This window comes from Nymphaea colorata, chromosome 12 (genome assembly GCF_008831285.2).
Source record: "Nymphaea colorata isolate Beijing-Zhang1983 chromosome 12, ASM883128v2, whole genome shotgun sequence".
NCBI classification, from domain to species: domain Eukaryota; kingdom Viridiplantae; phylum Streptophyta; class Magnoliopsida; order Nymphaeales; family Nymphaeaceae; genus Nymphaea; species Nymphaea colorata.
The window spans coordinates 19,890,902-19,907,712 of NC_045149.1; the positions used below are offsets into that span (position 1 = coordinate 19,890,902).

The following is a 16,811-nucleotide window of genomic DNA, read 5'->3' on the forward strand; positions in this document are numbered from 1 at the left end:
TCCAGCACATGTTTAAACCAACTTATTTATTTAAAATTTAAATTTTATAAGAAAAAGGAGCCATACTCTCTATGAAATTCATAACAGCAAAAGTTGGTCCAAGGCTGAGCAATTGTTTGAAAGTAGTCGTGGTTAATTTTCCATTGTTGAAGCCAATGATTGTTAATCCCTGGACAACCAGAAGTTACGTGCATAAATCTTAGCTTCTTATTTCAAATGCAACAGAATAATCATATAAAATCAAGGATAAACACACAATACAACAATTTGTAGGCATGACATCAAATTTGCTAAAGACAACCTGGAACATCATAGCCAAGAAAATCCATAGCCGGTGAAAGCTGCGGTACAGATGAAGAAATGTCCGATGCTCTACAAATCCATTTTTACTTGCCTGAAAATTATACAAACTTTAGGTCAAAAGAAGGAAAACAAATTTCAGAACTCAAATTAAGTGTCAAAATTAAACTTAGGATGTAAATAGGTGAATTACTTAGTTTCAATGCACATGTATCAATGTGGAAATATTTTACCATTAAGCAAATGCATGTCACATATTTAACATCACGCCTAGAACAAAGTTACACAAAAAACTAAGCTCTCAAGAATAATGCTACAATTTCACAATCGATAGAAAATAAAAAACTTTTTCATGAGAAAGTAGAACAATTTCCACAAAAAATACAAAAGCACATCAAATATTATAATATGTAAATGGGAAAAGCCGGATTTACATAATTACATGTTTCGAATTGAAAGTATATATCAAAAACAAAAAATTGATAAACAGAGAGAAACTGTATGTGTAAGATGTGAAAAAAAAAAATTAATTCTAAACAAACAACTAAGAGTGAGTATCATGATGATATGTGATATTACAACAATAATAGTTTGGCATGTTTTTTCATGATACTTCGAGTTTCAGACAAGAATTTTCAGTCACCATCATGAAGCTTCAAATTGGAAATATCCTTGAGATATTTTGGCGAGTCACTGACTGTTGTCCAACAAAAAAGATATTATTATTGCAGATGTTGATGATTATAATTATCACATATACACAGCATTAAGGATACTATAAATCAGCATATACAGTGATGGGACTACTACGAACAAACAACTATTGAACAGCAAGTAAAGTAAGTGTTAGATTAAACAAACAATGTGAGAAAGGAAAAAGGCATCTGCTCAGCCAACAGAGCTGCCATATAGACAATCATTAAATTCTGGTATGGAAGCTACCCCTCTCCATTTTTTAGATTTTTTGAAGAAAGGAGAATCCTTTCTCATAGGCCAGCTCAACTTCAGGCACCTATCTGACCTGCATAACAACAAAAGTTGAAAAATAAATGAGGGATAAAACAAAAAGCAAGAAGAGGTATGATTACTGCAGCACAATTTTCAGGTTTTAGAGTCGGCAGGATGGACTGTGCGAAATTTTCTATTCATTTGGCAACTGACCTCTCTCAGGAGAAAATCTACTTAAAATGCTTTAAAAAATGTGAAACTAATTTAACTCCAACTGCAAGAAAATGAAGCCTAACCAAAAATGCTCGTTGAAATCATCATAGTTGCGCCAGGCAGAATGTGCGGCCTTGCCATCATTATTCACATCAGCCTCCTGTAGATATATTAAGGAAACAAAACTGATTGGCATGGAACCAAAAGAGTACTGACTTACTCATCTTCAAATATACAAATACAAATTAAAAAAATAAAGTAGTATTTTTCCTCCCTTTTCTTCCTTTCGAATAGAAGATAAACTATAGATCATGTTTACAAGTAACAGAATTCACCAGACCACAAATGCAATGCCCTATAAAAAAAAATGCTACAATTCTACAAAAAAATATCTGCTGCCAAGAATACAAAGAGAAGCACGCTACAAACTAAATCAGGCATATCACAGTGTCTGCTAATGATTGGGGTGAGCAGCAGTGCCATATTAGCAACTAATTATAGGAGATACAAGAAATCATTTCCATCCTCTGTGTGTATGACGACGCTTAGCTGCTGAAAATGGATCCTTCTGGCAGGTAAGTGCATGGACACACAGATGCACATAAAAGTCATTTTCTAACTTCACCCTAAAAAAATTCAAAGTTCATGCAATGTTTATCTGGAAAAAAAGGGACTCCAAAACATGAACATGAAGCACTTATATCAAGATGTTCTTTTTCAACAAGTCGAGGAAGCCTCCCCTCCCCTGCACATTAGGAGGCCACCAATTGGCAAAACCTTTGACATCCCTCTAGCCCATCAAGTACATCTATAACATGATTGGCCATGCAATGTACCAAAAAGAATAATTAATTTATACTATTTGGTCCTATCTGGCTTGTGAAAGCAATAAAATTTAACCAGGCATGCCCTGATGGGACTGGGCATTACTCATGGATGAAAACTGTTACAGACATCACGAGATTTTCGAAAATCTTGCTATATTTACTATAAAAACAAGTAAAAATAAAAAAAACTTGCAATTGTTTGTCACTCATTTATTTTACTTTTTCCTAAACTTTAGATTTTTTTTAATTTGCTGACATTTTTGGTGAAATTTTCCCGAAAAGAGCAACTTCGCCAAAAAATTTGTTAACCTTATGATGCTGTAACAGAACATGAAATCCAGTAAAACACCAACCTGAGCCAAGATGTTATATATAGGGCTGATGATCTCATCAAGGAATGACACAGTCCCTGACTCAGTTGTACAGCTCTTTGCAGGTTGAGCAACAGGATGATCTAGTATCACATCCAATTCCTTTGCCATCTGAAGATTCCCAATTTACATGGAGGATCCAACTTTGGGATCAAAATTCAGTATTCACAAGTCACACAAGCAGATAGCATATGGATTTAATAGCACATAGAAATATCTAGAGTTGAAGTAGGGGTAAATACAGAAAAGAAATGGCTTTTAATTTATGCCACGAGAACTAGAAGCAAGAAATGCATCAGTTTCAAAGCAGTAAACTCCTATTAGGCTTATCCAGAATAAAAGGCTTATCAAGAATAAAATGGGCTTATCAAGAATAAAATGCCATGTCGCCACCTAATTTTAGTCAAATGTACAAAGACAAAAGCACAAACATTCGAAAGTAGTTCTGTACATAATCAAAAACTTACCAAAAGCAATTATTCTGAAGGGTATGCTTAATTTGATAGTGGTTTGACTGCAGGACTGATTCAGATTTCAAACCAGACAAGAATAAACACACTTTCTAAGACGAAGTTTTCAATTCTTCGACAAGGACACCTTATCAAGAGATGCATATATAACCTAACACTTTTTCTTCCTCCAGAACAGGGGAATGTTTGACAGGCCTAGCAAGGTACTGTGGCACCTTGTCTACCAAAAATGATTGCACCTACAGGGGTGCGACAGAAATAACAGAAAAACTAAAACGCAATGGAATGTCTCCATGGTCAGCTACATGTTTGTTTCCACCTTAGCGTGGCTAGGATGGAGTATCTCAATGGTGCTTTTGGAAACACTCCATCCCACGGTCCACCTAACGAGCTACCCTTAAATATGACCACAAGCCACCATTTTTGTCGAAGATTGACACTAATCTTTTACAAAATTCCAAATTTATTTCACAAATCCCTAAACACCCTTGAAGACATGCATGTAGATAACTTGATGCCATTTGGAAAATTCCATTTTGCACCTCCCACAAAATCTGTAGCTAAAATGGGTCAGTGTTCGACTTTTACAATTGCTTGGGATGTTAAGCAAAATTACAAGAAAATTGGATATAAATGCAAGAACAAATCCAAGTCCAGAAATCAATTAAATCAAAATGGATCTACTATATATTAGCATTTAATTATGATACTAAACACCAACACCATTAATCCAACAATGTTTATCAAATATTATCTGCAGAAGAAAAGAACAATTATAATAAAAAAGAGAATAGCACTTACTTGGTGAAATATATAACAAATACATTCCGGCAGAAAACGAACATTTGAAGCTTCCCCCCATATTAAAAAATACAAAGAAATGAAAAACAACTTCCTTTCCCTGATGACAGCCTCCACACTGCAGGCAAACACAAAACGCAGGTGATTTATTGTAACTTACAAGTTGAAGGGTTGAAAGAGTACAGAAGTCAAAACAACCTGCTCCATGCAGACCGAATACGCAAGTACTTGCACCATTTCATATAGTTATCCATAACTTTCAAAAAAAACTCTGTAATGACCTTGTCATCTATTCTCTGCAGGTTAAAACACAAAATAGCACATTCAGAGATGCTTTTGTGTTTCCTGGTGTTCTACTAATTCTAGTCTGCTGTAGCAACATCAGATAAAAGTACAGATATAAAATGTGGTAAGGGCCCAGTGGTGCCCGCCCCCCCCACCCCCCCCCCCAAGAGTGAGGAACTCACAAGCACATCAAACTTCTGCCAGAAAAGGTGAATCCATAGCCAAACCAGGCAGGAATGATAAAAGGGGGGCATCAAATATCAAATATTTGATAGATGTAAATTTTCAGTTAATGAATGATATTCAAGATCCTTCTGACAACTAAACATCTAATATCACAAGTAGTATCAAAATCTAACCATATCATAAATTGGCTGAATAAACAACATGGCCAGCATAGCATATGACAATACCTTAAACCCAAAACTAGGGAGGACGATGCCTCCATTTACTGTTAGAATCATTGTTATTAGAGCGCATGTCTCAATGCGTGAGGCATGCGCCTCAATACGCTGAACCCAAGTAAATGCATCAAGGCGTTTGGGTGACGCACAGCTTTTGTTTTTATGAATTTGAATGCCCAAATTTCACTCTTTCAAGGGTTTTGAGTGAAAACCCTCAAGATTTTTACCGTCCCTCATTTGTGTCAAACCGTTACTGTGTTTGAGCAGCAATCCCACCAGTAACAGATTTTTGCTTATCCGTTGTTGATTCCCACCACCAGTGACCCAGCCTCAGCCCTCAGGCCTCAGGTACCTCTCGCACCTTCGAGCCTAATATATTATCTCTCTCTCCCCCTCTTCACTGGTCTCCAATTGTTGATTTGCTTGATGTAGGGTTCACTAGAAAGTTTCGCATGGATTCTCTTCCTTCTCTCTTTCTTGTGTGGTAGTTCCTCGTTTCCTTTCATTTGTTTGGTTTTCCAGTTCACACGCTCTCTTCTTATTTCAAGCTGTTGAAAGAAAGGTCAACTTCATCATACATGGATTTTGTTTTCAAAAGAATTCAACTATGACAGAATGACAATTGTGTATATGCCTTTGTCTACTTATATGGCTTTTATCATGTGTTTATAACTTTATATTAAATTTATTGATCCTCTGGGATGATTGATTACTTATAGGCTATCCATTTCTAAATGCTTTTTCCTACCATCTGCAACGTGTTTGACAAAATGCCACAGGGTTGTGCGTGTAGTTCCTTCCAAGATCAGTTCTTCGAATGTTTGATTTGTCAATGTAAGCGGATTCATTTTTGCCAATGCTCTAAAGCTTATTTTCCAATTTTCACACATTTGAGGTTGGCCTTCCATTCATTTCTCCAGGCCTTCTGAGCTTCAATATCTTGTATTTTTTTGTGACCTGCCAGTTTTTCAAATATTTTTGCATTCTGGATTGCATTTCTTTCTTTTTTTCTTCACTACCCTGCTACCCATGATTGAGAAGCCAACCTTGAGAGTGCTCAACTCTAGTGAACCTTTCTCCTCATCAAGTTCACCAGTTTTTGTGAAATGTTTAGGAGTGGTTCCTTGTCAAAAAGTGTTTATTTCTTTCGTTTTGGTCTACTGTCTTTAGTTAATTATCTGAATTTATGTGTCTACTTGCATTCTACATACACAGTTGTTGTAGTCTGTGCACGGATAGTAGCCGCCCTTACAGGAGTTGACAATCTAAAGCTGAACCCCTCTTTTGAATTAGGTGCCTAATTTCTCATCTTGATAGGTCAATCTGGGAATTACTCTAAACTGGTTTTTTACTTACATATTATTTTGCTTCTTGTTTTTTATTTTTGACATTATTTTTATGAACATTACATATTAGACAATTTTTGTCCTGAAACTTATGCTTCATTGCGCTTCGCTTGGCTACGCCTTCATAGGCCTAGCGCATCACTTCGCATTATCACACTTAACAACATTGGTAAGAATGCTTTTTTAGCTTGAAGTAATACAATATATAAGTATTATCATATTAAAGGTTATCCACACAAAAATTATACCTAGAATTCTGTCTCTTGATCTCTCCTCTCATAACTTCATGAACTTCTTATATGGTGTCAGCAAGTATAAAGAGTCCCTTTTTCCTTCTTTCTTAAGAAACCCCTTCCAAAATATTTGGCTCCCAAATTTTTTCCACTAAACGTGATCTGCTTTCCAGTATATTGTCAGTTTAATCTGGATTTGCATATATCTACTTGACAAATCTAGGAAAAGACAACAAATACATATATCTAACATCAATAGAAGCTTTCTCCAAAGTAAAAGAATGAACCTAGTCCCAACATTAGTACAAAAAGGAAGGGGACCACAACCACTCATCACCCCTTTTCCTCCACCCCCCTCCTCCCCCCACCCCCGGCCCCACATCACCTTTGTCTATCCACAGCTCTCCCTTGTGCCCCTAAGAAGGAAGATATCAAACATAGTCACAAATTGGATAAGTTTTTGCTTCTTAGGTCAACTTTGTCAAACGAATGTCTCAAACAAAAAGAAAGATTTTGTTTGACTTGACTATTCCTACTTATTCCAGTTTCTTCATCACGCCTTTCTTTTCTACCTTAACTTGTTATCTCCTTCTCCACTTTCATCTTCAAGTTAAAACTCGTGGCACATCCACCACATATACTAAAAACTTGAATTTATGTCCGTCCACAAGAACAGCCAAATTCATCCATAGAAAGAGATTTAGACCAGATGAGCTACTCAAGTGACTGCTCCAGTTTCACCTCCGTGTATTGAGGAGTCAAAAGCAAGAAGATGGTACTCATTTAGTCAATGAGCTCCCATACCGCCATACAGGTAATTACGAACCATAAAATAGATGATCATCTATTGTTTCTTAACTTGAAGATGAAACACTTGTCAATTAGCAGCTACATATGAAGCTTTATGAAGTCTAGCCCTGTGGACCTAAGCAAGAATATACCTGGAATAAGCTGGTGATCACAGACTAGTTTTTTTCCAGAACAGCTACACTATTTCAAAGTACTTGCACTAAAAGCCTCAGAAAACACCAAGAACATTCTTCTGAAAATTAATGTGAATTCAGCCACAAAATAAAATTTATCTTTAAATACAAATATAAAACAATGTAATGAACCTGAAATGAATATAACAAAATTCAATATAAAGGGTCAGTGATGTCATGGTTGCAAGCAAAGCGCCACAACCAATGGATAATGATCATACAGTCCAATAACCAATGTATAGGCAGAAGTTAGAAAGTCTCGCTCCCATGAAGCTAGGTATATAAACTTACTGGTTCCACCCCAGCAGGTATGGCAAAACAAGACTGTGCATTTGCTACAGAAAGAATAACATTTTCACGCTGGTTCCTCACATTGTCTTTCTGCATTTAAAAACTGCAAGCGTTAACATGAAGATACCACGGTATTTATCCTATCACCTATGTACATATCAGGCATCAACTAAGCATTTACAGAAGCCATGCACAAGAGACTTTGAAAAAAATGACCTGAAAACCGAAGACATACTGAAGAAGATCAAACATGTCTAAACGATGCTGCTGGGAATCCTCCATGTGAGAAGGAAGTTCAGGAAAGTTAGCTGAATACCTAATAGCAGAGACTGCAGCTTTAACCTGTAACGATATTATCATGAAGTTTTCTTGTCAAAATTTTAATGTAACAAAATGTGATCATTAATCCAACAGAGAGATAGTAAAATACCTCAGGAAACCATCCAATGGCATTAGTCAATGACGGGGCATCCAGTGGCACAATATTGTATGGTGTAAGTTCATCCGTAGTTGGCTTTATTTTTCTCAACTAAAGCACGGCAGAAGCATGAAAAAGATAAGAATCTTCTCTCTCTGTCTCTCTCATATTCTATGTGTGTATATATATATATTTATTTATTTATTTATATTTCTATAATTTTACATTCAGGAAAGGCTAATATATGCTGAATAGGATAACAGGCTTTCCGACTAAAAGCATGATAAAAGGATACCATCAATATCATCATAGATCCATGAATGACTAACCTCTTCATGAATTTGCCTGACAACGCCTTCACGAGGTGCATCCCGTGAAAGTAACTCCATCACCTCAACCAAGGCCCTCAGAGTGGCATAGACTTTTCCAATTCCTACAGATATTTGTTCCAGCCTGAAACAAATAGGACAAGCAAGTTTTCTTGTTTTGTAGATGATGAAAATATCAAAAGTATACATTCAGATTATTAATAACCACCTCCATGTTAGTAAAAATAAATTACGAGAAATTCACATATAGTTTACAAGACATTCTGCAATATTTCAAAGAGGAAACCAAGCAGACATCAATTTAGATTACTGATTATCCAAAAAATACAAAGCTCGTTGAACATAAATGGCTCCACACCCAAAGTGAATACAAGAAGAATGCTTGTCACAACACCGGTACTTTTTTGGTTATTTAATGTTGCATTTGCATGAAAAACTTGAGAAATGAACAATGTAAGTTACTTACAGAATTAACCTAGTAAGTTATCAACGTATAATCAACAGCCCTGACTGCAAAAGAAGGGCTCCAATTCAGTTCTTAATGGTTCATTCACAAAAAACTAAAACTAATATTTAAACATGAAAGATGTAACTTACAATTTTAAAATACAAATGACATACATTTTCTCATTATGAGAAGGTGAAGTATTCAATGTGTATATTGAGGTTTCCTTTGAAAAACTAACCAAATTTGAAGGAACAGAAGTTTAGGAAAATAAAACAAATTACCTCAGAAATAGCACTAGAACATATTCTACCACCATATCATTATCGCAAGAGCCATTTAATTTTTTATAAGACATCAATCAAAATAGGACATCAGGCCTACTTTTCTATTGAAAAGGTAGTCATTTTTTCTTTTATCTGCTACGTTGTCAAGGCACCCAGGCAGGGCCTAGCGCCTAGGTGGGCCTAGGTGAGGCCTAGGCAAAAAAGGCAACCAATTTTTTTTATTTTTTTTAGTTATGTTAATATGTCAAGTTATTTCAACTAACTATTACTAATATTTGAAATCCGGAGAGTAGTAATATAACATGCATAATCAACTTAAACAATCAAAATTTAATTGTTTACTTCATTGAATATGCAAAATCAATAGAAGAAGTTTACTATTACTCATTAAATGTAATATAATACAAGAAACAAAAAAACTAGATCTAATCTCTAGAAGAAGGAATGCAAATCCACAAGAAGACTTAAATCCATTTGTACTTAAAGAAAGACATAACCTCCCTAATGTATATGTATAACATGTATGACGTATCCCAATACTATATAACAGACTAAGTGACTAACAGTATATACATATAACAGTATACATATAACAACATACTCAACATAAAAATACGTAATCAATACGACATAAAGTACATAACAAATTAACAATATATACTCAATTAAGAAACTTTAATTGAAAGGGAATGTGGCTTTTCACTTTCCCATGGACTAGGTGTGTTGTAGCCTTGGCCAGCCTAGGCAAGCTTAGGTGCCAACACATATCCTGTCACGGCGTCGCCTAAGTGGTGGACTTAGGTGACAGCAATGTTATCACTGGCGTATCGTATCGCGTATCGGTCGGGCCGACCTATACGCCGTATCGTAACGTATCGTAAATGTATCGTAACGTATCGTAAAATTAATTTTTAATTTGTAAAAAATATTAAAAAATTATAAAAAAATAGAAAAAAATCAGAAAAAATTTAAATAAATTCGAAAAAACAAGAAAAAATCAAGAAAAATGTATTTAAAGGAACATTCATCATTCATGTATATGAAGTATGAACTATGAAGTATGAATATGAACAACACATTCCAAAATAAGAAATCAGACATTCAAAAATCAAAATAACATACTAAGCAGCCGAAGAGTATTCGATTACATCACAATTCATAAGTTCAGAAGTCAAAACATATAGACATAGTTATCATCTTTCATAATCCAAAAAGCCCTCTTTCTCCAAGCTTTCCACTGTGCCCTCTACGAGAAAGAAAGCTATCTCACGGGCAAAACTTAAAGCAAATGAGGAAAATCTCTTCCTCCCACGTCTCTTGCAATGTTTAGAAACAAGAAGAGAGAGAGAGAGGAGCATATCTTTTGAAATAAAATGAAAAAAAGGGGCCATCGGACCCTTTTGCCATTTTTCCCCCGTATCGTACGATACGGGGGTGTATCGACCGTATCGTACGATACAGTGCCCGTATCGTACGATACGGGCGATACGCCTACGATACACCTCCGTATCGTGTATTGTAGGCGTGTCGTATCGTTTTTGTTGATACAGACGATACGTATCGTACGATACGCGTCCGTATCGTACGATACGGATAACATTGGGTGACAGTGTGGACTCATGCTTAGTCCATGAGTAGGCAAGGCATTAACAACATAGTTTATCTATCAAATTTCAAAAGAGACGGTTCACAAACAGATAAAGCTTACAAACATAACATCAAAAGCCAAAATTTATAAACTAACAGGCCCCTATTCCCCAGAGATAAATAGGGACTTGTTTAATAATATGACAAGAGAAAATATCAACAAGAAGCATTCAAGAGAAAAACTAATTCTGCCTTCATACACAAGCAGATATAAGAAAGAAGATAAGAGACACGTACTCTCCAAACTGGCCACTGAAGGCCCCAGATTCCCTCCATCTCTGCTCTTGCTTTTGGATGTCATCCACCTTATATCGTTTTTTATATGATTGGTAAAATTGCCATAGGCGTTCAATGTCCTGATTGCGGTCAATCCTAACCCCATCCCTCTTTGAGAGTTTTTGCTGTTGTTGACAGTAACCAGAAACATGGAAATAGGATGTCAGACAAAACTCCTAATCATTCTGCAAGAATCCAGTGGGAAAAAGATGTATTCACATATAACACAAATTAGTTGAACAATGACCATGGATATTGATTTCTATCAACAACAATGGAGAACAAGCACAACCTGTGAAATTTCTCTTCAGAGTCTCAGACCATACAAAAACTATTAGATGTCAGCGAAAATTCATTCAGTGCAATCTGTCAAACATAATCCAAACAAGGGCCTCGCATTTCTAATTTTCCAGATACAGGTCCCCCCATACCGTCAAACGTTAACAGGGGTCCACCGTCACATTTATTCCAAACAACTCAGGTAAGAAGCTGTGTCTGGTTGAATCAAATGACTGTAATCTATACAGGTTTCATACATACATATGTCTGATATATATATATATATATATATATATATATATATATATATATATATTGTTGCCTAGTGTCAGACGTTACCAGATGGCTAAAATTTAAAAATTTGTCACTAAAAAGAATCACTAAATTAGCATTAGCTACAGTTTATAGTGTGGCGATGGTTTATAGTGGCTTTGCAGTTTGCAACAATTTATGGTCCTTCTATAGACGAATTTAAAATTTTAACCATTTGGCAACTATCCGGCACACAGCAGCATTGATTCTTCCTATACATGAACATTATATATATATATATATATATATATATATATATATATATATATACACCCAAAGAATTTAAGCAAGCAAACAATATATTCGTTATTTTTACTCATAAAACATAAATTAAGAAACAAACACCAAAATACGATTTATTTCATTAGAGCTGTGTCCAGTTGTGTTGACACAGGTGCAGTGAAAGTGAAACCTTAACAGAAAGATCAGAAAAGTATGGCCCTTTTTGAAATTATGCACACATAGAAGTGCCCCCTAAGTGGAAATTTTCTGAGACATCAATATTCAGGTGCATTTAACCACAAGCATGAGATAAAATGAACCTTAAAACCAATGTTATCCGTATCGTACGATACGGACGCGTATCGTACGATACGTATCGTATAGGGCAAGACAACCTATACGATACGTGTTTGAAACACGATACGCGTCCGTATCGTATGCATATCGTCTGTATCGTACGATACGGGAGAAAACACATATTTCTTTATTTTTTAAAAGTTTAAACACTCCTCCCCCTCTCTCTTCTTGTATTTAAAGACTCCAATAGACGTAGGAGGGAGAGATTTTGCCCATTTTCATCAAAAATAACCAAGGATTCATCAATTTGGAAAATATTATCGTTGAATCAGGAAAGATGATAACTATATGTTTTGAACTTATAAAATTGTGATGTAATCTAAGTCCTAAAACTCCAAGTCCTAAGACTCTAAGTCCTAAGATTCTATAAAATTTTCAAGTTTAACATTGTGATGGATGCTTATATGTTATTCTTGAAAATTTGATTTCTTATTTTGGAATGTGTCGTTAATACACATGAATGTTCCTTATGTATGATAATCTTTTTAATATTTGAATACATTTTTCTTAATTTCTGATTTTTTGTTCATTTTTTTCAGATTTTTAATGATTTTTCTCTATTTTTTATTATTTTTAAATATTTTTTTCAATTAAAAAATTAATTTTACGATACGCTACACTACGTTTGCGATACGTTACGATACGGCGTATAGGTCGGCCCGACCGATACGCGATACGCTACGCCTTTTATAACATTGCTTAAAACTCTTAACATATCAAGAAGTTACAAACCCTAATTGAACCACACACGTTTTACTGCTCATATATTATAGCCTTTCTGCTTTTATGGTTTACGAAGAGACTGCACGGTGGTTAGGTTCGCCCCATTTCAAACAGAAAGGAACAAAAGAGAACTCATAAGGCCATCCTCATGCAGTAAGACCTAAGGTTCTTAATATGATGAACAAAAAAGTAGATGGAAACATAGACACAATAATGTTTGGGGTGTTGATTGGCAACACTTTCTCAGCTACCAATCAGAAAGCTTGATTTTCTCGGGGATAAAAAAAATAATAAAAAATAATAATAGTACTTCATAAAATGCTGAGTTTGTTTTTATTAATGTTCTTACAAAAACATTGATAAAATTCAAAATCTAAAATATATCCTTAATGCTTTTTAAGGGAGAAAAATTTCATAAAAATATCAAAAAAATGTCAAGATATTATTGTGATATTTTCATGATAAATTTAAAATGGAGATATTTTCAAAATATTGCGTAAATTGTTACCTTTTTCATTTTATTCATCATGAGATTATGAAAAGTATCACCGAGATGTTTGACTATGTGTGGAACCAAAATTTTGTTTCCACAGCAGCATGTGGGATAACACACATAAATCATGCTTTCATATAAAATGAATCTAGGTACATACTATGCAAGGATCCATCTATAATCTACTCCAGGCACCATCAATTCAGATAAAAATGTTAGTTGAACTCTAGTTCAAGCTCATATGCTGCTCTAATCATTGATATATATGCAACAAACAACACAGAAGAGAATCATAACATGTTCCATTCTTACATGTATGACTATGGACCAATCAAGTAGACATTAAAAGAAAATGTTTTCTGATGCATACATACATAGCAATATGAAAGCATTCTCATTAGCATTAATCATGTCATCAAAGACAATGACGTTAAATAGACATCATTCACATACATGAAAGTTGTTAGCTACATGGCAATGCATCCTAACTGGAACTTGCAGTGACATGCACCCTCAGGAGATGCATAGATTTGCTAATTTACAAAACTCTTGAACACACAACTCCACTTGAAAAGTTACTACAGCACCTTAATCACTGACATTAAACCAGTCTTGAATTGCAATACACCTCTCCCTTCACTTTTTGGATCCAGGTTCTGTGCCAACGTGTATGCTTGTTCACATACTGCAGAACATAAAGGCTCATTAAGAACCACTATACTCAATATAAGTTTCTCACATTCAGAAATCAGCTAAGAACATCTGTTTAAGAAGCATGTGACGATAAGGACACTACATACAAAATATAGAGTTTTTTTATCATTAAATTAAATCCACCATCGGACTAGATTAGGATTGCTGGTCAACAGGTCAAGACAGCAATTAAGGAAGAGAACCTGAAAGGCTTTAACAAGTCTGATAAGGCAAAAAACATCACAACTTGAAACACACATTGCATCTGAAGCTGCAGAGTTTTTACATTGCAAAGTTAGGTAGACCTTTCTCACAAGACAACTGGACAGCATGTATAATTTATTTTTTATCCATTTAATTTCAACTTTCTTGGAATGCTGCAGAATATTGAACTACAACACAATGCTGGAAGGTACTTTCACATTACAAAGGTCAATACATTGTTTTGAGCGCTGGGTCAGATCTTTTGAGCAGAGAAGGCTATTACTGACCAAAAAAATGATTTTAAAAATGTCAAATAATTAACAGAAAAACTGTGATCCATCAGTGCACAAATGCTATATATTGCACTAGGTTAGGAAGCTAGTCTCTAAAATGTCAGGCACCAGGAAACACGCTCACATAAGAGGAAATTACACGTCATATAAAATGAGAACCACGTTTTTTGCTTATTCCTAGAGTTGCTTCTTATTCATTTTTCATAATTATTCATATTCCCCTCCCCCTTTTTTCTGCATGGGCACACACGTATTTGCATTTATCTAAGCCTATCATACCAATCCTTATAATCTTTTCACTGTTGCTTATTTCCTCCATAACCATTTCATGATTTTCATTGTTCCTGCATTTTCAAGGTAGACTATGCGAAATAGAGTTCAATTTCTTATATTGAATTCACAGCTTCTTCTTTTTCTAACAGATGAGATAAATGCACTCACAGTCATTTTTTCCATTTTTACTCGGTTCCTCTTATACACTGTACCCAATTTTATTAGTTAAATTTCCCATCACATCCTGAAGCTTACACCTGCTTAAATCCAAAATGTCAATACATGTCATCCTTGTGTTCACTTTGAACTGCCCAAGTACTAAACTTACGAGTGATCCAATGAGAAATCCCACCTACCAGACTCGTCTACATTTGCTCTAATTGCCTAATAGGAGCCAAACACTTCAGCTCTTTACCAACAATCAATGAATGAACTCAAGGACTCTCTACTGAGAGTCGACAACCATATTCAAGGTTCAGCCTGGCAGCTTTTGATATTATTGTGAACCAGGTCAATTTGGAGCTAGCAAGTCATTGCTTAATTTTCGCTGATTCAGTTGGTAAGAGGTAATTGTTCTGCACAAAGAATAAATAAAGCTGCCATACAGTCAAATGAGAAGATGCATATCTAGCAGCGATGCTGTAATGTATTTAACATCTTCCTACTTGCCCTTCGTAGTGAGCAAATAACCTATTGAAACAAAGATTTTAATAAGAATCAAACAGATTAGGTCAGGTACTGATGTCATTCAGGACATGCATATCCAACAATGAGACCACAATATAACATATTTATTCTTCGCTTCTCAATGAGTTGACGTGCCCAATCAAACAACAAAAGAACAGCAAGAGCCTCGCCCTAGACAATGACAGAGCAACATGTGCGATGGACCAATTAAAGCAACAATGGAACAAGTAAACCATTATAGAGAAATTGATAAACGAAAATAAATTTTATAAGATTCAGTTAACTTGAAAGATGCGTATTTTAACAATGGGACAGCAATACGTTTAATTCATCTGCTTTTTGCTTTCACGATGACGAAGCAACGTGCATACTTGAGTAGCAGCAGCAGGGCAACAATAGACTGCCTTAGTGAATGACGGAACAAAGAAGCGGCGCGGCCACTAAAATAGTAAAATGCAGGGTAACGCCGATGGCCCTAGGCAGTAACTAACAAAAAAGAGCAGCAGAATCATGAATTTAGAAGACGCGCGTCTAACAATTATACCGTCGAATGTTTGATATGTTCTACCTACATTACTCTCATATAAAGGCAACCCGATCCTGCATACGCATAAACTCAAACATGTGAAATAAATAGGAATTCAGACTCCAGATAGTACTTCAATGAGTTGCAACCTTTTTGAGGGGTTCAGAGCTCATCTATAATTATAAAAAAAAACAGTAAAAGGAATAAGGAACGAGGAAAACGAATGTACATATCCTAGCGACGTTTGGGTCTTCATCCTCGATCACGTTCGCTGCCTGGAGAATTGCATCGATGTTAGCCCTCTTCTCTAGCGAGGGCGGAACAGCAGAAAGGAGGTCATCCGATTCCCTTATGTGGCCCTGCCGGGAGGTCCGCAGCTGCTCTCTTTCTAGCGTCGCCCTAACCAGTCGTTCCCAATTACTTGCAACCCTAGACATCTCGATCCTCAGCTACCGAAATCACGAAGACACCGCGTGAAAGCCAGATCCACGCGAAGAAACGCGACTGTTGACGAATCACTCCATGATTTCTCCAGCGGCGATCCTCCAAGAAGCACGCCCAGGGCTCAAATTGCTAGGCTTCAAGGGAGCCGGAGATCGCCGGGTGGAAACGGGGAAAGAAATTTCATATGAGAGAGAATGAGTGGGGCCTTGAAGGGGATGGAAATGGGAGGGAAGAATTTGGGGCGGGAGACGGGCTCGGCTTTTATAGGTGTGGGATTTTTTACCAATAGCGGAAGCCGGTCCGCGTTTACGCTGGACTGCGTTAGCAAAATGACTATCTTCCTCTTAATATAGTTAAAAATAATTTAAAATAATTAATATAATATACAAAAATTTAAAAAAAAATGAAAATTTGACACTCTTGAATCATGA

At 35.8% G+C, this 16,811-nt stretch overlaps 1 protein-coding gene across 2 annotated transcripts in view; it reads right to left on the reverse strand.

Moving 5' to 3' along the window:
• LOC116265725 (callose synthase 10) overlaps window positions 1-16,633 on the reverse strand; it is a 37,622-nt gene extending 20,989 nt beyond the window's left edge. Inside the window, exons 1-14 of one of the 2 annotated variants that reach the window (XM_031646550.2) lie at window positions 16,166-16,633; window positions 13,848-13,945; window positions 10,836-10,999; window positions 8,220-8,343; window positions 7,903-8,001; window positions 7,689-7,814; window positions 7,473-7,562; window positions 4,129-4,226; window positions 3,931-4,048; window positions 2,642-2,770; window positions 1,545-1,621; window positions 1,243-1,321; window positions 302-394; window positions 67-169 (exon numbers count right to left, since the gene is read on the reverse strand). In XM_031646550.2, the coding sequence (XP_031502410.1) occupies window positions 67-169; window positions 302-394; window positions 1,243-1,321; window positions 1,545-1,621; window positions 2,642-2,770; window positions 3,931-4,048; window positions 4,129-4,226; window positions 7,473-7,562; window positions 7,689-7,814; window positions 7,903-8,001; window positions 8,220-8,343; window positions 10,836-10,999; window positions 13,848-13,945; window positions 16,166-16,373 (1,606 nt within the window). In that variant the 5' untranslated portion in view covers window positions 16,374-16,633. Of the gene's footprint in view, window positions 1-66; window positions 170-301; window positions 395-1,242; window positions 1,322-1,544; window positions 1,622-2,641; window positions 2,771-3,930; window positions 4,049-4,128; window positions 4,227-7,472; window positions 7,563-7,688; window positions 7,815-7,902; window positions 8,002-8,219; window positions 8,344-10,835; window positions 11,000-13,847; window positions 13,946-16,165 lie in introns of those variants that run through there. The other variant, XM_050080913.1, reaches the window with a different exon arrangement.
• Between the last annotated feature and the right edge of the window lie 178 nt (window positions 16,634-16,811).